At 37.7% G+C, this 26,129-nt stretch overlaps 1 protein-coding gene across 1 annotated transcript in view; it reads right to left on the bottom strand.

Annotated features, from left to right (window-relative positions):
* LOC132556439 (rhomboid-related protein 3-like) overlaps positions 1-26,129 on the bottom strand; it is a 42,917-nt gene that overhangs the window by 12,541 nt on the left and 4,247 nt on the right. The window contains exons 2-4 of the mRNA XM_060220850.1: positions 25,800-26,075; positions 24,454-24,477; positions 12,830-12,994 (exon numbers count right to left, since the gene is read on the bottom strand). Of these exons, the coding sequence (XP_060076833.1) occupies positions 12,830-12,994; positions 24,454-24,477; positions 25,800-26,075 (465 nt within the window). The remainder of the gene's footprint in view (positions 1-12,829; positions 12,995-24,453; positions 24,478-25,799; positions 26,076-26,129) is intronic.

The following is a 26,129-nucleotide window of genomic DNA, read 5'->3' as shown; positions in this document are numbered from 1 at the left end:
CTACAAACTGATGATAGACATACTGTCTTAGTTCCCGTTAGAAATCTACAAACTGATGATAGACATGTTGTCTTAGTTCCCGTTAGAAATCTACAAACTGATGATAGACATGCCGTCTGAGTTCCCGTTAGAAACCTACAAACTGATGATAGACATACCGTCTGAGTTCGCGTAGACATGCCGTCTGAGTTCCCGTTAGAAATCTACAAACTGATGATAGACATGTTGTCTTAGTTCCCGTTAGAAATCTACAAACTGATGATTAACATGTTGTCTTAGTTCCCGTTAGAAATCTACAAACTGATGATAGACATACCGTCTTAGTTCCCGTTAGAAATCTACAAACTGATGATAGACATACTGTCTTAGTTCCCGTTAGAAATCTACAAACTGATGATAGACATACTGTCTTAGTTCCCGTTAGAAATCTACAAACTGATGATAGACATACCGTCTTAGTTCCCGTTAGAAATCTACAAACTGATGATTGACATGTTGTCTGAGTTCCCGTTAGAAATCTACAAACTGATGAATGACATACCGTCTGAGTTCCCGTTAGAAATCTACAAACTGATGATAGACATGTTGTCTTAGTTCCCGTTAGAAATCTACAAACTGATGAATGACATACCGTCTGAGTTCCCGTTAGAAATCTACAAACTGATGATAGACATGTTGTCTGAGTTCCCGTTAGAAATCTACAAACTGATGATAGACATGTTGTCTGAGTTCCCGTTAGAAATCTACAAACTGATGATAGACATGTTGTCTTAGTTCCCGTTAGAAATCTACAAACTGATGATAGACATGTTGTCTGAGTTCCCGTTAGAAATCTACAAACTGATGAATACCGTCTAGTTCCCGTTAGAAATCTACAAACTGATGATAGACATGTTGTCTGAGTTCCCGTTAGAAATCTACAAAATCTACAAACTGATGATAGACATGCCGTCTGAGTTCGCGTTAGAAATCTACAAACTGATGATAGACATGCCGTCTGAGTTCCCGTTAGAAATCTACAAACTGATGATAGACATGTTGTCTGAGTTCCCGTTAGAAATCTACAAACTGATGATAGACATACCGTCTGAGTTCCCGTTAGAAATCTACAAACTGATGATAGACATGTTGTCTTAGTTCCCGTTAGAAATCTACAAACTGATGATAGACATGCCGTCTGAGTTCCCGTTAGAAATCTACAAACTGATGATAGACATGCCGTCTGAGTTCCCGTTAGAAACCTACAAACTGATGATAGACATGTTGTCTTAGTTCCCGTTAGAAATCTACAAACTGATGATAGACATGTTGTCTTAGTTCCCGTTAGAAATCTACAAACTGATGATAGACATGTTGTCTGAGTTCCCGTTAGAAATCTACAAACTGATGAATGACATACCGTCTGAGTTCCCGTTAGAAATCTACAAACTGATGATAGACATGTTGTCTGAGTTCCCGTTAGAAATCTACAAACTGATGATAGACATGCCGTCTGAGTTCCCGTTAGAAATCTACAAACTGATGATAGACATGTTGTCTGAGTTCCCGTTAGAAATCTACAAACTGATGATAGACATACCGTCTGAGTTCCCGTTAGAAATCTACAAACTGATGATTAACATGTTGTCTTAGTTCCCGTTAGAAATCTACAAACTGATGATTGACATACCGTCTGAGTTCGCGTTGGAAATCTACAAACTGATGATAGACATGTTGTCTGAGTTCCCGTTAAAATCTACAAACTGATGATTAACATGTTGTCTGAGTTCCCGTTAGAAATCTACAAACTGATGATAGACATGTTGTCTGAGTTCCCGTTAGAAATCTACAAACTGATGATAGACATGCCGTCTGAGTTCCCGTTAGAAATCTACAAACTGATGATTAACATGTTGTCTTAGTTCCCGTTAGAAATCTACAAACTGATGATAGACATACCGTCTGAGTTCGCGTTGGAAATCTACAAACTGATGATAGACATGTTGTCTGAGTTCCCGTTAGAAATCTACAAACTGATGATAGACATGCCGTCTGAGTTCCCGTTAGAAATCTACAAACTGATGATAGACATGTTGTCTTAGTTCCCGTTAGAAATCTACAAACTGATGATAGACATACTGTCTGAGTTCCCGTTAGAAATCTACAAACTGATGATAGACATACCGTCTTAGTTCCCGTTAGAAATCTACAAACTGATGATTGACATACCGTCTGAGTTCCCGTTAGAAATCTACAAACTGATGATAGACATACTGTCTGAGTTCCCGTTAGAAATCTACAAACTGATGATAGACATACTGTCTTAGTTCCCGTTAGAAATCTACAAACTGATGATAGACATACTGTCTTAGTTCCCGTTAGAAATCTACAAACTGATGATAGACATACCGTCTGAGTTCCCGTTAGAAATCTACAAACTGATGATAGACATGTTGTCTGAGTTCCGTTAGAAATCTACAAACTGATGATAGACATGTTGTCTGAGTTCCCGTTAGAAATCTACAAACTGATGATTAACATGTTGTCTGAGTTCCCGTTAGAAATCTACAAACTGATGATAGACATGTTGTCTTAGTTCCCGTTAGAAATCTACAAACTGATGATAGACATGTTGTCTTAGTTCCCGTTAGAAATCTACAAACTGATGATAGACATGTTGTCTGAGTTCCCGTTAGAAATCTACAAACTGATGATAGACATGTTGTCTTAGTTCCCGTTAGAAATCTACAAACTGATGATAGACATACCGTCTGAGTTCCCGTAAGAAATCTACAAACTGTTTTACATTAACATAAGAGTATATGCACATAGAAGTATATGGATTTGAAAAGCATTTGCGAAGGTGATCAATCCTTACTCTATTATATTAGCTTTCACTTATCTTACCTATTTTAATATATAGATGATATACTTCAAATTATGTAAGTAACCATGAAGTGTGGAAACACATGAAGAACATGTTACCCCATACCATGAGAAGCATTTAAAAATGAAGATAGCAGACTGACATTTATGTGCATTATGAACTGAAATGTAATTTTCAGATTCTTACATAAATCAAGATAATACAGTACACGTCACATATATCTACATACAATCTCTTTTGTTATATATCTAAAGGTGATAAGATATCAGCGTAATTCAAATACACCTCCTTATTATTACGTCTAGTTTACAGAAATTCAGTGCAATGTTCATTACTTGGAATGTTCGTAAATTGCAGATGTATGATTTGCAACGCCCATTTTGAGCTGGCTTCTCTCATATCGCCGTAAATAGGTGCCACTTTTGGACCATTGGTCGATGTTGAAGTGTGAATATCATATCTTACATAATTTTGCTTAACAAACGAGGACAATCAAAGATGGCCACACTTAATTGTCTTTTTCCTCACGGGACGGCAAACCTATTGATGATCCGATCAAATTATCTTAATCGAATGTTAAATATAATGTATATTGTATTGGGCAGTACTTAGACCCCGTGTAAACGACAGTTTGACTCATGATAGTCCTCTACTTTAATCACTGTTGCTTGTCAACACAATAGTTATGTCCCCTTGGTTGCTGTGGAAATTCAATTCACTTTTTACTATACCATACATGCAGTCGGCGTAGCCAAGCAGCATCCATAGCATGTAGGAAAGGAAGAAGAACTCCCGAATTTGATAGACAGAGAAAATATTTCTCCGTCACAATCTGTTGATATTGTACATAAGTAAATGATAACGAGGGGCGAGTTGGCCTTTAGATAAGACAGGAAAGCTTCACGATTTATCGCAGCGTCACGTAAACCTGCACTCAACACACCACTCAACCCGCATAGCAGGGAGTCCGCTTTTTGTGATCTTTTTTTTTTTATTTCGATCGATTACTATGGAAAATGAGTAATTTTTTGATAGATCAAAATTCGATCCAAATCAGATTTTGATTTAATTGTGAAGGTGTATTATGACATCACAAAAACAAACATGAGATCCGTTTCCTGACCACTGTCGGGTTGATCCAGCATTTACCACTGTCGGGTTGGGGACATCATTAACCACTGTCGGGTTGGGGACATCATTAACCACTGTCGGGTTGGGGACATCATTAACCACTGTCGGGTTGGGGACATCATTAACCATGGTATGTTTGGGAACATCATTTATCCTTTATGATTGGGGACATCATTGACCACTGTCGGGTTGCGAAATATCATATAACACAGTAGGTTTGAGGACATCATTTATTATTGTAAGGTTGGGGGTATCATTTATCAAAGTATGTTTTGGGACATCATTTACCATTGTAGGGCTGGGAACATCATTTACCACAGTATGTTTGGGGACATCATTTACCACGGTATGTTTGGGGACATCAGTTACCTCTGTAGGGCTGGGAACATCATTTACCACAGTATGTTTGGGGGCATCAGTTACCTCTGTAGGGCTGGGAACATCATTTACCACAGTATGTTTGGGGGCATCAGTTACCTCTGTAGGGCTGGGAACATCATTTACCACGGTATGTTTGGGGACATCAGTTACCTCTGTAGGGCTGGGAACATCATTTACCACAGTATGTTTGGGGACATCAGTTACCTCTGTAGGGCTGGGAACATCATTTACCACGGTATGTTTGGGGACATCAGTTACCTCTGTAGGGCTGGGAACATTATTTACCACAGTATGTTTGGGGACATCAGTTACCTCTGTAGGGCTGGGAACATCATTTACCACGGTATGTTTGGGGGCATCAGTTACCTCTGTAGGGCTGGGAACATCATTTACCACAGTATGTTACCTCTGTAGGGCTGGGAACATCATTTACCATGGTATGTTTGGGGACATCAGTTACCTCTGTAGGGCTGGGAACATCATTTACCACGGTATGTTTGGGGGCATCAGTTACCTCTGTAGGGCTGGGAACATCATTTACCACGGTATGTTTGGGGACATCAGTTACCTCTGTAGGGCTGGGAACATCATTTACCACGGTATGTTTGGGGGCATCAGTTACCTCTGTAGGGCTGGGAACATCATTTACCACGGTATGTTTGGGGGCATCAGTTACCTCTGTAGGGCTGGGAACATATTTACCACGGTATGTTTGGGGACATCAGTTACCTCTGTAGGGCTGGGAACATCATTTACCACGGTATGTTTGGGGACATCAGTTACCTCTGTAGGGCTGGGAACATCATTTACCACAGTATGTTTGGGGACATCAGTTACCTCTTACCACCTCTGTAGGGCTGGGAACATCATTTACCACAGTATGTTTGGGGACATCAGTTACCTCTGTAGTGCAGTAGGGCTGGGGGCATCATTTACCACGGTATGTTTGGGGACATCAGTTACCTCTGTAGGGCTGGGAACATCATTTACCATGGTATGTTTGGGGACATCAGTTACCTCTGTAGGGCTGGGAACATCATTTTACCACGGTATGTTTGGGGACATCAGTTACCTCTGTAGGGCTGGGAACATCATTTACCACGGTATGTTTGGGGACATCAGTTACCTCTGTAGGGCTGGGAACATCATTTACCACAGTATGTTTGGGGGCATCAGTTACCTCTGTAGGGCTGGGAACATCATTTACCACGTATGTTTGGGGACATCAGTTACCTCTGTAGGGCTGGGAACATCATTTACCACAGGTATGTTTGGTTTGGGGGCATCAGTTACCTCTGTAGGGCTGGGAACATCATTTACCACAGTATGTTTGGGGACATCATTTACCTCTGTTTGGGGGCATCATTTACCACAGTTACATCAGTTACCTGTAGGGCTGGGAACATCATTTACCACAGTATGTTTGGGGACATCATTTACCTCTGTAGGGCTGGGAACATCATTTACCACGGTATGTTTGGGGACATCAGTTACCTCTGTAGGGCTGGGAACATCATTTACCACGGTATGTTTGGGGACATCAGTTACCTCTGTAGGGCTGGGAACATCATTTACCACGGTATGTTTGGGGACATCAGTTACCTCTGTAGGGCTGGGAACATCATTTACCACGGTATGTTTGGGGACATCAGTTACCTCTGTAGGGCTGGGAACATCATTTACCACAGTATGTTTGGGGGCATCAGTTACCTCTGTAGGGCTGGGAACATCATTTACCACGGTATGTTTGGGGACATCAGTTACCTCTGTAGGGCTGGGAACATCATTTACCACGGTATGTTTGGGGACATCAGTTACCTCTGTAGGGCTGGGAACATCATTTACCACAGTATGTTTGGGGACATCAGTTACCTCTGTAGGGCTGGGAACATCAGTTACCACAATATGTTTGGGGGCATCATTTACCTCTATAGGGCTGGGAACATCATTTACCACGGTATGTTTGGGGGCATCATTTACCAAAGTATGTTTGGGGGCATCATTTACCACGGTATATTTGGGGCATCATTTACCACAGTATGTTTGGGAACATTATTTACCACAGTATGTTTGGGGGCATCATTTATCACGGTATGTTTGGTGGCATCAGTTACCTCTGTAGGGTTGCAGACATCATTTAACACTATCGAGTTGGACGCATCGAACATTAATATATTTTTATTCTGAATGTTGTTCAAATTATACCTTTAATGTATTTCAAATTTAATTTGAATATAACAATTTGAATACGAACAGTACAATTCATTTCGTAAATGAGCGTAATTGTTGTCATAGGATCGATATCCGGATCAGGATACCTAAAACCTCCATGCTTTCATACGTATGTCTCCGTAGACTAATGGCAGATTATCCTTATGTTGTCACTACTAGACATCTGTTGTGAAGGAGTGATGAGAAGCGTACCATTCTAAACTTGGCTACTACCGATAACTTGTCATTGTTAGTTTTTTTTTATTGCTAAGTGAAAAACCGTTTATATAAGACATTCTAATGTTGATATAAAAGATGACGTTAAGCTATTGTCATATTCACTCAGTTACAATAGAACTCACCATATAAATATCCACATATATATATAACCCTAGAGAAAGCCATCTCTGTTCTCCCTTAAGCTGTAACTGGTACAAAACAAACTTTTTACTCCAAACAGCCAGTATCTCCACTCAAACATAAACTAAATAACAGATACAGGGATTAACACCTTGATACGTGAACATTAAGGCTTGTTACACCCAGAACACTGAACAAGACACAACTGAATTAGCCAGTCTCTTTCTTATGTAAAAGAAATATAATCCACAGAAAACAGACATGTACACAGAAAACAGACATGTATACAGAAAACAGACATGTATACAGAAAACAGGTATGTACACAGAAAACAGACATGTATACAGAAAACAGACATGTATACAGAAAACAGACATGTATACAGAAAACAGGTATGTATACAGAAAACAGGTATGTACACAGAAAACAGACATGTATACAGAAAACAGACATGTATACAGAAAACAGACATGTATACAGAAAACAGGTATGTACACAGAAAACAGACATGTATACAGAAAACAGGTATGTACACAGAAAACAGACATGTATACAGAAAACAGGTATGTACACAGAAAACAGACATGTATACAGAAAACAGGTATGTACACAGAAAACAGACATGTACACAGAAAACAGGTATGTACACAGAAAACAGACATGTACACAGAAAACAGGTATGTACACAGAAAACAGACATGTACACAGAAAACAGGTATGTACACAGAAAACAGACATGTATACAGAAAACAGACATGTATACAGAAAACAAGTATGTACACAGAAAACAGACATGTACACAGAAAACAGGTATGTACACAGAAAACAGACATGTACACAAAAAACAGTCGATTCTACTTGACAATTTTTCAGAAAACAAGTCCAAAACTCCAAAAATTAGAAAACATCCGTCTATCAGGCCATTAAAGAAAGAAGTATTTATATTAGTAACTTACACAAAACGATATTTTATTCCAAAGAAAATAGAAATCGATACTTTGCTGAACTAAAATAAAAAAAATGATAAAACCCGATATCTTATTCCACAGAAAACAAATTGTTATACTTTCACAGATTACACAAAACGATAAACCATTCCACAGAATATGTATTCTCCTCAGAAAACAGACGTTTATGGTTCTTATAAATATTTATCAGAAACTCTACGCCCCGTTAATGTTATGATCTGACATAAATGGACGAGAAGTGATTTATAACATTTAAAACAGAGACAAGGAGATCCTTGAATTATTTTACGTAATGAATATGTGAAATAAATTCGCTTGCAACATTCAGACAAATAAAATTGTTAGAGTTTCGATTTTCGCTATCATTATTCGAAAAAAAAACCCAAATGCCAAATCGTTTCCTAGTTTTGAAATATTTTGTCTAAAAATCTCCTTGTATCTAAAACGACGTGTTTGAATCTAAATACAAATAATGCAATGTCATTTAGAATCTCACACGAGTCTGTCATTTACCAATAACGATGAGATTTAGATACTAGGTTTAAACTGTCAAAGTGAAAGCCCACAACTGATCAATAAGTGTCTGTTTTGTCCTTATCTAATTACTGTTATCAATATCCTGGTATCTTAATGCTACCTCAGAAAAAACCTGTCTTCTAAATGAAATAACGATTTCCTTCTTAATTGATATTACATTTAAAAACAAAACAAAACAAAAAAAGCAAACAAACAAAACAAAAACTATACTCACAAATCATGATTTCGTCTCATTTTCTGTATCAATGTTTCTTTGGAACATATTTGTAATTCCGAGTTATTGTAAATTAGACATTGTGTGTAATTATGAAATATCCAGCATGGCTCTCTGGCTTATAAATGTATATTGTACCTCGACAAACGATGGAAATCATATGAAGCACTCATCCTTATATACCGAGACAAAAACCGTGGCAAATTACAAGTCAACTAAAACTGTGATAAATATTTAATTTATACGATATAGGGCCAGAAATCTACCTAAATATGGCGACAGAAACAGCGTTTGAATTTCTGTTAAATAATTCAGTACTTTATCATAAAGCATAGCTACCTGACACAGGTGTAACATAGCGTCCGAGTCAACAAAGTCCGTGAATAGGACAATAGCGCGGCAGAGAGTCAGTCTGCAGACACGTAAACACTATTACAGAAATGGAATTGAGTATTCGTCATTTATTGATAATCCAATGTGTCAGAAGTAATGGTGTTTATTCCACATATTTAAGTTCCCCTAGGACCAGGATTAACAAACCTTGTTCACATAGACGACATTTGTAAACTCTCTGGAGACTAAGATTACCCAGCCTCATTCTGATACCACTTTTATTGGATGTTCCAAATCGTTGTCAATATAATTTATTGACCAAAGTGTCGACAACCAACATAGGAACATTACGAAGCCAGAACGGCAATCAAACGAAGGATAAATTATTGCCATCAGTTATAAAACAGCCAGAGGGATACAAATTAAATAAATGTTTTTTTTTGTTTTGAACAAAAACTTTATACTAAATCGATAACAGATTGCAATTTATGTAACAAGGGCGATTCAACCAGAGGAAGTGACATCAACCGTTGACTTTGAACAAACTGAAAAGGCAGACTCCCTCCTTTTCCTCCCATTGATTGTGTTACACTAGTAGCCTAAATCTGGAGAAGCATCGCGGCAGTAGGTACTGTAACAGTGTGACGAAGATGTGTATCTTTTTTGTCCCTGTCTCTGTCTCACATCTTTACGCTGGATGACATATCAGAAGTTGCTAGTAATTACATATAGATAAAACGGTATGTTTTTATTCCTTTGAAGAGTATGACCATTTTGTATGTTTTGTAAAAAATATATATTACTTACACGTTATCTAGATTAACAACATTTGAATTGTACACACCGCTTCACATGGATTATTCTCAGTTTCAATACATCTAAACGTAAAGTGAGGAACTCTGCTTAGGGAAACAGACAACATTTAAATCTGTATCACTGATGCATGGCATGATCATTAATAATCCAGCAGGTCACAATGGATAACCATTCAAGCGTGAAGGACTCTTTTCCTCATTTAAATCGTATTGATTTTCCTCGCTGTACAAATGTCTATCATATTTACATTTAAAAGATGAATATCACAGATGGTTGACAAGCATGGGCAGAGTAATTAGTCCACAATCTAAAAAGTGTTCAGATGTACTGGGTCAGACAGCTGTTTAAAAGCCATGTTTTTTAAACTGTAAATATTTAATAAAGCATTGATCTGTGTTGTCGTGCTGTTGGATTCCTTCAATAATCATTACTTGCCAACAAACCAACTATACAAAAACAGGTATAATAAGCACCTTGTCGATAGCATAGTGATATTGATATGATGAAGGGTGTGATTACAGTGTGAACCAATAATATAACGAAGGGTTGTGAGGAACTTTTACTGACGATCACTAACACGTCTATAAGAAATGTCTACAAGAGAGGACGATCAACATGTCCATAAGTACAGGGTATATCGAGAACAGCGAAGTAGTTCTACACATAAATGTAGCGATAGTAGTCAATACACGTGTCTGAAATATACGGCGGATCGTTCGTAGCTTACGTTAAATATGAGTAACATATAACTGGTGTGTAATCAACCTATTTTTTCAGAATACTTCATTGGATTAATACTTTACATGCCTAGCGAACAATATTTTTCAATTACAAAATAAACGCCTTGACGCGTATAAAACGTTACATTTCGTGTCAGAAATCATTTTGTATCGACCATGTGTAGATACTAAAGGAGTAAACAGTGCGTCATATGACGGGTTGTTGTTATCAGCTAGTCATTAAAAACACTCCCGTTCAACAGAGCTCTGTTGTTACAGTCTGATCATAACTTAAGAGACAGTTTAAAAACGTAAAATTTGACGCTAATGTACCATAAAAAAAAATCCAGTTCCAAAAAAATGTTATGTAAAGGAATTAACCCATTCTCTGAAAACATACAACCTACTAAGTATCTAGACATCTATCAAAATTTATGTTTAGAAAATGTTTGTTATGTAACGCAGGTGCATAAAAAGTGTTTATAGTATAGACTGTTTAACAAACAACGTACTTTTCACATTATAATACTGAGAACAAAATACTCCATGTAAACGTAATTAACTTGGTGAAACCAAATGATAATTATATATATTATGACATATTATTATTATCATTATAACTTTCTTGTTAAGTTAGCGCAAGGATGAATTAAGCGTCAGTAAAAATTGCCATATAGTCAGCACACAGAAACTACAATTGGTTAAATGATATTTTAGCGCAATACTTTTCAGGTCAAAAAGTGTGAAAATATAAAAGCCGCTAAAATTAGTACCTTAACAGTCGTCACTAATCATCACAACCCTTGCAATGCTTGTCTAAAATATTCCAGTGAAATATAGAAAAATACAAAATACAGTTATATAAAGAATTATGTATCTGCATTTATAGATCATAAAAAGACTGTATCAACAATATGAATAAGAAAAATAGTCCGTTTTCATTAGAAATAATAATAAAAAAATTTTCATTTTTGTTTTGAATATCTTTTGAGTAATGTATTTAACTAATATTTTGATACCTGATTTTGTTGTAGAACTGTTTAACTAAAGAAGAATAGACACTATCTATAACATGTTTGGTAAGCATTTCATAAGGAATACCATTCATGTTCGATTGTGTTAACAACTGACATTAGATTACAATTTGTACGTGACCAAGATTTGTTGATCATGAAGTCGTTAAATAATGTTTTTGTTGATGTACAGATATACTGCTCCACCTGGTTCACTGAGTTATAAGGTAAAAAATAAAGTCTCGCATTTCGTGACTGACTACAGATATCACACATAAAATACATCATACAAGAAAACATTTAACACTTCATGTTATCTATATCATGACAGTGGACGGTGTTCTATCACTGTTATTTCATGAAACGTGACTCATCATCTTATCCCAGTAATTTCGGGACGCGTCTGTATCGATTGGTTAACAGGACAATAGACTACATAGGTATGAATGTATCGCAAGGATAACTGGACATTGTAATGATTACTAATACAGTATTACAGTCGCATTAACAACAAGACAAGTCACAAACACCGTAAACTTGTCATAATTACTTCATAGCTCAGCAATATATATATTGTTTCGCAATAACATGATACGTATTGGCGTTATAAACAAATAGAATTCAATGTAAAATCCGGCCTAGATTTTGAAATAATTATATAAGCATGTAAAGGAGTGAACAGCATTTGAAAGTATCGAAATATATAGCATTAGAGGCGACTAATGTGGCCTCCTCTACAGGGCTATTTCACTTAGGCAGAAGAAATCAAGAATTTAACCAGGATAAACCGAAGAATCCAAATTGAAATGGTGTCAGCATTGAATTTTTTCTCGTTTTCTTCCACAACTGCTCCTTATTAACTATGGTTTGTTTTGCTCTTGTTGATCAATGGAGCATGAAAAGGTATGCTGTGACCTGTCAATGAAATCGGCTTTTCGCAGGTAATTCGGTTTTCTTACGCATAACCAAGTACCCAGTACCTATAGTATTGGTATACTGATGACATTAAGGTCACGAATTGCAAATCGCTGTTCAACATAGCCGAATTTTTTATCGGCCGCGAAGATATCGTTCTTTGAAATAATCTGAAACCAATCTGAGAGTATTGATTAATATGTATTAAAATCTCACAAACTTCAAATGAAATTCTTATCGACCATATCTCATCAGTTCTTCGTATACAGCTGGGATACTCACCACTACAGTCTATGGAAAATGAAAAAAGACATATTAAAATGTTGACTTCTCGAAAGACATTACAAGCAAGAGTTTTTACTTACAATATTGATAAATTCTTGATAGGATATGAACTGACGATTAGGCTCCAGACACTTCATCATTAAGACCTCTGCAGTGTGTCTGTCCAAGTCCGGATAAAATTCGGGATCTTGTAGGACACGCTCAAAATCCTCAACTGTCATTTCTCCGCCACCTGTCCGGTCTACCTTCGAGACAAAATGAATAAGGGTTAATTTTTTCGGTGAAATGTTTTATAAAACACAAGCATTTAAGTTAAATGCGGATTTCTTACTTTTTCAAAAGACTGGATATTTAGATTAAGAAATCTAAGCAACATGTAATGTAAACACACGAGGAAAATAAGTGAAATGACAATACCAAAATCTTGAACTGTCGAAACAACAATACCAATGACTGAAGAGTCAAAAGACAAAACAAAAAGCTGAGGAGACAAAAGACAAAACAAAAGATCTGAGGAGACAAAAGAAAAAAACAAAGAGTTGAGGAGACAAAAGACAATACAAAAAGCTGAAGAGACAAAAGACAAAACAAAAAGCTGAAGAGACAAAAGACAATACAAAGAATCGAGGAGACAAAAGAAAAACAAAGATCTGAGGAGACAAAAGACAAATCAAAGAGTTGAGGAAACAGAAGAAAATAAAAAGAGCTGAGGAGACAAGAGACAATACAAAGATCCGAGGACACAAAAGACAATACAAAGATCTGAAGAGACAAAAGACAAAACAAAGATCTGAAGAGACAAAAGACAAAACAAAGAGCTGAGAAGACAAAAGACAAAACAAAGAGTTGAGGAAACAGAAGAAAATAAAAAGAGCTGAGGAGACAAGAGACAATACAAAGATCCGAGGACACAAAAGACAATACAAAGATCTGAAGAGACAAAAGACAAAACAAAAAGCTGAGGAGACAAAAGACAATACAAAGATCTGAAGAGACAAAAGACAAAACAAAGATCTGAGGAGACAAAAGACAAAACAAAGATCTTAGGAGAAAAGACAAAACAAAGATCTGAAGAGACAGAAGACAAAACAAAGATCTTAGGAGAAAAGACAAAACAAAGATCTTAGGAGAAAAGACAAGGCCAATATTGAAGGAAAAATAAAATGAAGAGGATCCTCAAGATTTTATTTTCCTAAAATATAAACAAAGTTTGTGTCGAAAGCACGATAAATGTATTTATTGTGAATGATATCGCAACTCACGTTAACACGCCTCAACACAAGAATTAATTACGCCAACAGGATTTGAAAAAAGTTCGAAACTTTGGTTTTTACTTTAAAATCATGAAATATCGACTGGTTTGTGTAGATATGATTTTGATTGTACTTAAAATCCGATAAATGCGAGGTTCTTTTATACCGCTTTGTTGAAGCTCTGACTGAGCGTTTCACAAATTTTCAAAAATATCCATGTATATTGCTATTAGCCTAAACGTTTACTCAACTTCCTGGTGGCATACAGCAGGAAGAGCCATTCCTTACTTATAACCTATACAACATGTAAAGCGCCTTGTCCATATATGGCGCCCGTGCCAGTAGCCGAACTAGTCCCCTTTATATCACCAGCCAAATTTAATGTTACTAGACTTTGAATTTAGATAGAATTTTAATGACATAACCAACGCGAGTCACAGACAGTTTTTTTTAAAGATAACTATCTTAAAAAATAAATTTGTCATTTGTGGAGGTTGAAAACTTGTGAATGTCAAAACCACGAAAAAAAATCATTTTTTACCCAACGAATGGAAAAAATGGTGAGCGCGGAGGAAACATTAATACTGACGTATGGTAATAAGTCAGAAAGATTTTTTTTTCTTTTTGCCACAACATAAGACATTTGGAGCTTGTGCTAGAATAATCCTCACTTTGGAGAGATATGTGCGTTACAGAAGGATAGTTTGCATAACGTGTCTACAGTCGGAGGGACACCTTCTCTAACAAGCATTCTTACTGTTGATAGTTACTGGCGAACTTCAATTTGACGTGACTGTGCACACCCTGAAATCATCAGCTCCATAACAACTGGGGGTTTAAAGGTCAAACATTTTCTAACGACAGTATAGCTACACTCAGCAACGTAATGTATCTCATTTGGCTTTTCTTGACAATACAAAATAATCACGTAGACTTTTTATTTATTCACCAAACATATATACACTATATGGAATTGCCTCATTTACGCCTGATGCTGATTTTCGACATTGAAGGTGATGTAATGCTGTATGTAGACCTAGAATACCATCCCTACCGTGAATATCTACATTATCTCACGATGCATCTGTATTAAATATAAGCGAATTTAATCAGTGTTGTCAGGCTCCACACTTTAAATTCAGTTTCTAGTATTGATTAGTCGGACAAAACAGCGTTACAATCTTGCAGTTCTTACATTAAGTTGAAAGCTATACCGGTGAGGGACAAGACATGACTACACTATCAGAGAGGCTAAACGTTCGTGGTAAGATAAATCACCATTGTCTAGTGCCTCTCAGTCACACTTATGTCAGTTCCTAATGACAAACAATAAAACCAGACTAGGGAAAACTCTTTGTAATGTAAGTATGTCTCGTCATGATTTTATGAAAAAAAGAAGATGCGTTATACTAGCATATGAGGCAAGAGACCTCTTTGTCACTACGACCGTTATTTCCGATTATCTGATGACGTCAGTTCTTCATCCGACACGCGCTCCCAGTAGAGATATATAACGGTTTAGATCTAAGAAAAGCAACCGAGAAAAAATAACATTAAAAAAATAGGGTTATTGTAACATCCAAGAAAGGTAATACCGGGTCATTCTAACATCCAACCTAGAAAGGTAATACCAGGTCATGCTAACATCCAACCCAGAAATGTAATACCGGGTCATTCTAACATCCAAACAAGAAAGGTAATATCGGGTCATTCTAACATCCAACCCAGAAATGTAATACCGGGTCATTCTAACATCCAACCAAGAAATGTAATATCGTGACATTCTAACATCCAAACAAGAAAGGTAATACCGGGTCATTCTAACATCCAAACAAGAAAGGTAATATCGGGTCATTCTAACATCCAACCGAGAAAGGTAATACCGGGTCATTCTAACATCCAACCCAGAAATGTAATACCGGGTCATTCTAACATCCAACCAAGAAATGTAATATCGTGACATTCTAACATCCAACCAAGAAATGTAATACCGGGTCATTCTAACATTCAAACAAGAAAGGTAATACCGGGTCATTCTAACATCCAACCCAGAAATGTAATACCGGGTCATTCTAACATCCAAACAAGAAAGGTAATACCGGGTCATTCTAACATCCAACCCAGAAATGTAATACCGGGTCATTCTAACATCCATCCCAGAAAGGCAATATCTGGTCATTCTAACATCCAAGTCATACCCCTAACATCCAACAAGAAAGTAATACATTCTAACATCCAAACAAGAAAGGTAATATGACAACAAAGTCATACTCCAGAAATGACCTGACAACAAAGTCATTCTAACATCCAAATGACCTGAAACAATAGTCATACTCCCCAAGAATGAATACCTCAACAAAGTCATACTCCCCTAATGACCTGACAACAAAGTCATACTCCAGAAATGTAATGACCAAAGATACTCAATGACCTGACAACAAAGTAATACTCCCCTAACATCCAAACCTGACAACAAACAACAAATGTCATACTCCACATTCTAACATCCAAACAAGAATGTAATACCTGACAACAAAGTCATACTCCCCTAATGACCTGACAACAAAGTCATACTCCAGAAATGACCTGACAACAAAGTCATACTCCAAAGTAATGACCTGACAACAAAGTCATACTCCACTAATGACCTGACAACAAAGTCATACTCCTGACAACAAAGTCATATATCTAATCCAAACAAGAAACTCCCCTAATACCTGACAACAAAGTCATACTCTGCTAATGACCTGACAACAAAGTCATACTCCCCTAATGACCTGACAACATTCTAACATCCAAACAAGAAAGGTAAAGTCATACTCCCCTAATAACCGGGCAACAAAGTCATTCTCCCCTAATAACCTAACAACAAAGTCAAAAAATCTTAAGATAACCTGACAACAAAGTCATACTCCACTAATGACCTGACAACAAAGTCATACTCCACTAATGACCTGACAACAAAGTCATACTCCACTAATGACCTGACAACAAAGTCATACTCCCATAATGACCTGACAACAAAGTCATACTCCTCTAATGACCTGACAACAAAGTCATACTCCACTAATAACCTGACAACAAAGTCATACTCTGCTAATGACCTGACAACAAAGTCATACTCCACTAATGACCTGACAACAAAGTCATACTCCCATAATGACCTGACAACAAAGTCATACTCCCCTAATGACCTGACAACAAAGTCATACTCCACTAATGACCTGACAACAAAGTCATACTCCAGACCTGACAACAAAGTCATACTCCACTAATGACCTGACAACAAAGTCATACTCCACTAATGACCTGACAACAAAGTCATACTCCCTTAATGACCTGACAACAAAGTCATACTCCACTAATGACCTGACAACAAAGTCATACTCCAATAATGACCTGACAACAAAGTCACAAAGACAACAAAGTCATACTCCACTAATGACCTGACAACAAAGTCATACTCCACTGACAACAAAGTCATACTCCACTAATAACCTGACAACAAAGTCATACTCCACTAATGACCTGACAACAAAGTCATACTCCCCTAATGACCTGACAACAAAGTCATACTCCCCTAATGACCTGACAACAAAGTCATACTCCACTAATGACCTGACAACAAAGTCATACTCCACTAATGACCTGACAACAAAGTCATACTCCCCTAATGACCTGACAACAAAGTCATACTCCACTAATGACCTGACAACAAAGTCATACTCCATACTCTAATGACCTGACAACAAAGTCATACTCCCTACTCCCCTAATGACCTGACAACAAAGTCATACTCCACTAATGACCTGACAACAAAGTCATACTCCACTAATGACCTGACAACAAAGTCATACTCCACTAATGACCTGACAACAAAGTCATACTCCACTAATGACCTGACAACAAAGTCATACTCCACTAATGACCTGACAACAAAGTCATACTCCCCTAATGACCTGACAACAAAGTCATACTCCAATAATGACCTGACAACAAAGTCATACTCCCCTAATGACCTGACAACAAAGTCATACTCCCCTAATGACCTGACAACAAAGTCATACTCCAATAATGACCTGACAACAAAGTCATACTCCCCTTATGACCTGACAACAAAGTCATACTCCACTAATGACCTAACAACAAAGTCATACTCCCCTAATGACCTGACAACAAAGTCATACTCCAATAATGACCTGACAACAAAGTCATACTCCCCTTATGACCTGACAACAAAGTCATACTCCCCTAATGACCTGACAACAAAGTCATACTCCACTAATGACCTGACAACAAAGTCATACTCCAATAATGACCTGACAACAAAGTCATACTCCACTAATGACCTGACAACAAAGTCATACTCCAATAATGACCAGACAACAAAGCCATACTCCAATAATGACCTGACAACAAAGTCATACTCCCCTAATGACCTGACAACAAAGTCATACTCCACTAATGACCTGACAACAAAGTCATACTCCACTAATGACCTGACAACAAAGTCATACTCCCCTAATGACCTGACAACAAAGTCATACTCCCCTAATGACCAGACAACAAAGCCATACTCCCTTAATGACCTGACAACAAAGTCATACTCCCTTAATGACCTGACAACAAAGTCATACTCCCTTAATGACCTGACAACAAAGTCATACTCCACTAATGACCTGACAACAAAGTCATACTCCCCTAATGACCTGACAACAAAGTCATACTCCACTAATGACCTGACAACAAAGTCATACTCTGCTAATGACCTGACAACAAAGTCATACTCCCCTAATAACCTAATGATCTGACAACAAAGTCATAGTCCACTAATGACCTGACAACAAAGTCATACTCCACTAATGACCTGACAACAAAGTCATACTCCACTAATGACCTGACAACAAAGTCATACTCCCCTAATGACCTGACAACAAAGTCATACTCCACTAATGACCTGACAACAAAGTCATACTCCACTAATGACCTGACAACAAAGTCATACTCCACTAATAACCTGACAACAAAGTCATACTCCACTAATGACCTGACAACAAAGTCATACTCCCATAATGACCTGACAACAAAGTCATACTCCCATAATGACCTGACAACAAAGTCATACTCCACTAATGACCTGACAACAAAGTCATTCTCCCCTAATAACCTAACAACAAAGTCAAAAATGACAACAAAGTCATACTCCCATAATGACCTGACAACAAAGTCAATGACCTGACAACAAAGTCATACTCCAAAGTAATGACCTGACAACAAAGTCATACTCCACTAATGACCTGACAACAAAGTCATACTCCACTAACCTGACAACAAAGTCATACTCCACTAATGACCTGACAACAAAGTCATACTCCACTAATGACCTGACAACAAAGTCATACTCCACTAATGACCTGACAACAAAGTCATACTCCACTAATGACCTGACAACAAAGTCATACTCCCCTAATGACCTGACAACAAAGTCATACTCCCCTAATGACCTGACAACAAAGTCATACTCCACTAATGACCTGACAACAAAGTCATACTCCACTAATGACCTGACAACAAAGTCATACTCCACTAATGACCGGACAACAAAGTCATACCCCCTTAAAATCTGACAACAAAGTCATACTCCCCTAATGACCTGACAACAAAGTCATACTCTACTAATGACCTGACAACAAAGTCATACTCTGCTAATGACCTGACAACAAAGTCATTCTCTGCTAATGACCTGACAACAAAGTCATACTCCACTAATGACCTGACAACAAAGTCATACTCCCCTAATGACCTGACAACAAAGTCATACTCTACTAATGACCTGACAACAAAGTCATACTCCCCTAATGACCTGACAACAAAGTCATACTCTGCTAATGACCTGACAACAAAGTCATACTCCCCTAATGACCTGACAACAAAGTCATACTCCCCTAATGACCTGACAACAAAGTCATACTCTACTAATGACCTGACAACAAAGTCATACTCTGCTAATGACCTGACAACAAAGTCATACTCTGCTAATGACCTGACAACAAAGTCATACTCTGCTAATGACCTGACAACAAAGTCATACTCTACTAATGACCTGACAACAAAGTCATACTCTGCTAATGACCTGACAACAAAGTCATACTCCACTAATGACCTGACAACAAAGTCATACTCTGCTAATGACCTGACAACAAAGTCATACTCCCTTAATGACCTGACAACAAAGTCATACTCCCTTAATGACCTGACAACAAAGTCATACTCTACTAATGACCTGACAACAAAGTCATACTCTGCTAATGACCTGACAACAAAGTCATACTCTGCTAATGACCTGACAACAAAGTCATACTCCCTTAATGACCTGACAACAAAGTCATACTCTACTAATGACCTGACAACAAAGTCATACTCTGCTAATGACCTGACAACAAAGTCATACTCTGCTAATGACCTGACAACAAAGTCATACTCTGCTAATGACCTGACAACAAAGTCATACTCTACTAATGACCTGACAACAAAGTCATACTCCACTAATGACCTGACAACAAAGTCATACTCCACTAATGACCTGACAACAAAGTCATACTCCCTTAATGACCTGACAACAAAGTCATACTCCAATAATGACCTGACAACAAAGACATACTCCACTAATGACCTGTCAACAAAGACATACTCCACTAATGACCTGTCAACAAAGACATACTCCACTAATGACCTGACAACAAAGACATACTCCACTAATGACCTGACAACAAAGACATACTCCCCTAATAACTGGCCAACAAAGTCGTACAATTTTAAAATAACCTTACGTTAAGTGACACTCCCTTAATCAACTGATAACAATGTTTAACTCCATTACTCACCTGACAACAAAGTCATACTCACCTAATTACAGATTTTATACTCGCTTGATTTACTAGTGACCAGATATTACTCCGAGATTTCGGGTTATGTTTATAAACAATTTATTCGCCTGATTTACCAATTGTTTCTCGTAGAATTCCACGTAAAGAAGTTTATTCCAAGATACCCTTCTACCAATAATGCCGACTATTGACTTTTAGTCCCTTTGCGGAGGACATTGACACATACTTAATCTCTTACAGACAGTTTATAGCCGTTCGGAGGAATCCTTTGTACAATGCCGAAAATATCATACAGGAAAAAAATTGTGTTAGAGTAAAGTCATATAACAAAACACTTAAGTCTCAGTCGCTACTCCCAGACAAATGTGGCACAGCAATGTGAGGCGATGATTATAACGGTACTTAACTGATTCGAATCTCGCGCCTCCCTGTCGGAATCGAGTGAAATATGTTCCATTCGTTTCCCGGATTGGATGTTGTTCTCTCCTTATGAATGATTCTAAAAGGGTTTTGTAAAACATCTGTTTGGACTATCTGTTCAACTACCGGAAAGGTTTCTTTACAATGCAAAATGACACCTTGGTCATCTACAAGCTTTGATGTATTTGTGGTATAGTGTGGTAGGAATGATATCCAGTTCAAAAATTAAACTGAATAAAAGAAAGGTATTCTGAATTACGAAAATTTAAAAGTTTCCATATCATTACATGGTATTTAACTGATCATCAAGAAACAAGGAATTTTCTACTTATTACATTTTTGCAGCCCTGTTGATATGCTCACTATATTAGCATATCTTACGATACAACATCCAAACAAAAGAACATAAAGTACACGGAACACTCTAATTATTTCATTCAGAATGAGATAAAGATTTTTTATTCTATGAGGTAAACTAGAGCTATTGTTTTTCAAGGAGTAAGGTTGCATTTTTCTCACTTTTCGTTGATGTCAGCTCGAAATTGCATCTCTATTTAAGTGCTGTTATCATTACTCCGCCGGATAATATATTACCGTAGTTTTAAATCTATGAAAAGTGTCACCAGTTAATTCATAATAAATTATAAAACATATGTAACATTAACAACTTTAAATGTCGGTAGAAAGTTAGCCTGCATAACATCATGTTAAGATATACGCGGTCTGATTCTACCCTGTGTTTGTGGAAGTTGAGACACGGAACGGTCTAAGCTGAAGTAGTTGTATCATCGCTGCGAGACAAGAATTTCTCTGGAGGACACGGGCCTTCTGTATATTGTTCAGTGAAGTAGCTACGAGCTACTGAAAGATAACAAAATGTTATCATCTCTATCCCCAGAATATCATACAATTAATATAATTAATTAATGATTAATATATTTATCCGAATGAGGGGAAGCAACTCTCATTTACGTTTTTCATCTTTTTACGATTTTTTTTTTTTAAACTGTATGTATTCCCGTCCTCCTATGTGGAGCCTTCTCAAAATAAACACGCTCATTATTGTCCGGGATGCAGTAACATATTAATAATCTTTCATTGATCTTACAAGTCGCAGTCCATTCTAACGCAATAGGGCGCCCGGAGTCAATGCCCGATAGGTGCCCTGGCAACATGGCAGCATTTAAAATTGAATATAAAGCATTCATATAGCCACGAGGAAGCAAGTTGGACGATTATTTCATGGCGATAGTTGGACAAGTTATAAAAAAAAGAAAATAAAGAAAGTAAAATACATATACACGTCTCCACCTCAGCAAATTATAGAGCCCCGCACGCTGTGCTTTTATGACCAAAACACGCTCAAAATACCGCTACATACAAATTAATATCTATAACAACATGGTCGATAATCCATCTACACAGTGAGACAAAGCGAGGACGAATTTCTCAGACTTAATATTGCGTCAATAGATAATTTTACAGTACATAAGTTTGTCTATATCTAGCCTCCCCTGATGTAGTTCCCGCATTCGTCTGTATTCTAGACATAATTCATTCGTAGTACATCGCCGGGCAATAAGTCTAGCTGTGTTTATTCTATACTGAAGGATCTAAATATCAGATTACACCAAATTTTCAATCATTTTGTAAACCATATATTACAAATAAGTCACCATGACGCTATGGGAAATCAATAAGTACAATTAAGCGTCTGAAAGGTCTGTATTCAAAGACACCAATATTCTTTTTAATTGGTGTTGCTATCTTGCTTCTTAAAAAGCGTGAAATCAGTGCAATACAATTATGATCTCTCTGAGTTACTGCCAATCATTTTCACTCTGTCACTTTAACAGCCAATGTGGGCCCAGTATGGTGCAATACTAGAAGTAGTCAACCCAACCTCAACTGTCGAGTACAAGAAACGGCCAAAACCACACCTCCACTGTCTAGTACTAGAAGTGGCCAAAACCACACCTCCACTGTCTAGTACTAGAAGCGGCCAAAACCACACCTCCACTGTCTAGTACTAGAAACGGCCAAAACCACACCTCCACTGTTGGGTACTACAACCTCCACTGTCGAGTACTAGATGTGGCCAAAACCACACCTCCAGTGTCTAGTACTCCACTGTCTAGTACTAGAAACGACCAAAACCACACCTCCACTGTTGGGTACTACAACCTCCACTGTCGAGTACTAGATGTGGCCAAAACCACACCTCCAGTGTCTAGTACCAGAAGCGGCCAAAAAACCACACCTCCACTGTTAGGTACTAGGAGTGGCCAAAACCAAACCTCCACTGTCTAGTACTAGAAGCGGCAAAAACCACACCTCCAGTGTCTAGTACTTGAAGCGGCCAAAACCACACATCCACTGTCAAGTACTAGAAGTGGCCAAAGCCACACCTCTACTGTTGGGTACTACAACCTCCACTGTCGAGTACTAGAAGTGGCAAAATCCACACATCCGCTGTTGAGTATTAAAAAGGGCCAAAACCACACCTCCACTGTCGAGTACTAGAAGTGGCCAAAACCACACCTCCACTGTCGAGTACTACAACCCTACTAACGAGTTTTATTTACGGTCACTACCTACCTCAACTGTCGCGTACTATAGTATAGCTCACTAACCCTACTCTACTAACGAGCATTGTTGACGGTCACTACCCACCTCAACTGCCACCTACTATAGCACACTGTCTCATCTCTACTACTGAATATTATTGATTGTCACTACCCACCTCAACTTCCACCTACTATAGTATAGCACACTGTCTCATCTCTACTACTGAATATTATTGACGGTCACTACCAACCTCAAGAGGCGAGTAGCGGTTACCATACCCAGCTCCACTGACGTGCACTAGTGTGCATGCAACTACCGAGTACTACAAAATGTATTTACGGTCACTTTTCCTTTCTACTGCCGGGGGGAAATGTCCACGTTACTAGACAAAATCTGACAACAATGGTGACTTAGAAATAAAATAATTCATTTTAGCTGTCGAGAGTTTCCTACGAAGCTAAGCCATGCATATATTTGATATTGATTTAAACATTTGACTCTATCAAAATCTGTATGCAAGTCAAAACGCTTGTGGTGTCTATTGAAAGGTTGGATTAGAAGGCTTTAGTAACTTACTGTTTCGAATAAGGCTTTCCATTTCTGTAATAGAAAGGCAAAACAATTGATTATACAACAGTGAGTTATTACACTGTATCCACAACGACATAATCTCTACAACTATTGTGTTTCAATACGTTCCCTCGGTCACAATGAAAACAACATCTGGTACAATTCCGCATACAGTTTGATCGTTACAAAGATCGTGCTATTTAGATGATTTCTGTTGAATTTCCAGAAAAAGGGAAAAGATGTTCGGTATTACAGGCAATGAAGAACAGATAAATTTTCCATTCAATTTAAATTTAAATTTTACTTAGAAATTTGAAATAACAAAACGCTAGACTGAAATGTTACACTTAAACATGACTGCACTTCTCAATACAATTCGACCATTTCGCCTTTAGCGAGTTGAAAATAAAAAAAAAATGACAACGAGTTCCATTAATCAATTATCAAATGTAAATGAATTAAGGACATTTGTAACCACTTGGATATTTATTCTGGCAAATATTTTCTAAAACAGACTTGTCCACGTCAAAATTGAGAGTAATTTCGGGCTCATATCTATAGTCTTTATTGTTATGTTACACAGTCATCGGCATGAGGTCTGGCGTCATTTCATTATCTAAACCTGATGTCAAAATAGGTTATATTACGCTTAATGTACAATTTAAAAAAAAATAAATGGGTACATTCACTGAATTCTGAGGCAAACATTTAACTCTCACACAACCACACTTTGATCAAAGCAAGTAGAGTTCTGAAAATACAGAATTAATCTAACAGAGTCATGGAAGTACGTTCTATATGTGTGTCCTATTCCCAAAGGATTAGCTATAGTTTCAAAGCGATGTCACTCAGGCCGTTTTTCCCAACTGACAAATACAAAAAAACACCCCTAGACAACAGTAAAAATGGACTGTTCTTGACGGGAATGGATATAGCTGTTAAGTACACCAGATGACTGTAAATCTTGTCACTATATTTCTACTTTCTTGTCTCTGTCACTGGCATCAAGAAATGCATCATCCAATACACTGTCCAATTCAGTCATTTATATCACGCCTAAATCTCCATTTTCTACTCTCATCTACTGACAGATTATACCGTCTGTTTCATCTCAGTAGCATGTTGTTTTCACGGGAAGAAAAGAAACCGTTTGCAGTATACCGTAGTGATGTGAGACGACAAAGGCAAAACAAATTGTAATAAAGTACTAAATTCTTTACAGTATATAGGTAAATATCTATATAATAAACCATATTTGGGATTCGTTTCTAACGTCTTATATCAGTACCATTCCTTATAACATTCACGTGAAAACATAACTTAGAAGAGACATGGCCATTTGTACTACTCACATCTATTTGGTGATTGGTAAGGGACTGGATATAAACAAGGTCAACATCGTTAGGTGGCCGTGACGTACTTCCTCTTCCGGTTGTCGATACACTCCCCCGCCCATTTGTGGAAGTACTGCTTCGTCCAGCGGTGGAACCAATGGTGGAAACACTCGCACGGCCATACGTAGACGTACTACCCACCCGTCTGCCACGTCCCGGGCTCGGCGTTTCTCTTCCCTCCATCGGTAACACCGTGGCGACTGACATCGTGCCGTGGATGGGAGAGACTGGCGTCTGTATGGAAACAAAGTTTACAGTGGTAGTAAGATCACACAACCAGTGCCATAG

Source organism: Ylistrum balloti, unplaced genomic scaffold (genome assembly GCF_031769215.1).
Source record: "Ylistrum balloti isolate Yb309-2 unplaced genomic scaffold, AGI_CSIRO_Ybal_v1 Utg370568, whole genome shotgun sequence".
NCBI lineage: Eukaryota > Metazoa > Mollusca > Bivalvia > Pectinida > Pectinidae > Ylistrum > Ylistrum balloti.
The sequence above is the reverse complement of the archived record's forward strand: the minus strand, read 5'-3'. Positions and strand labels throughout refer to the sequence as shown.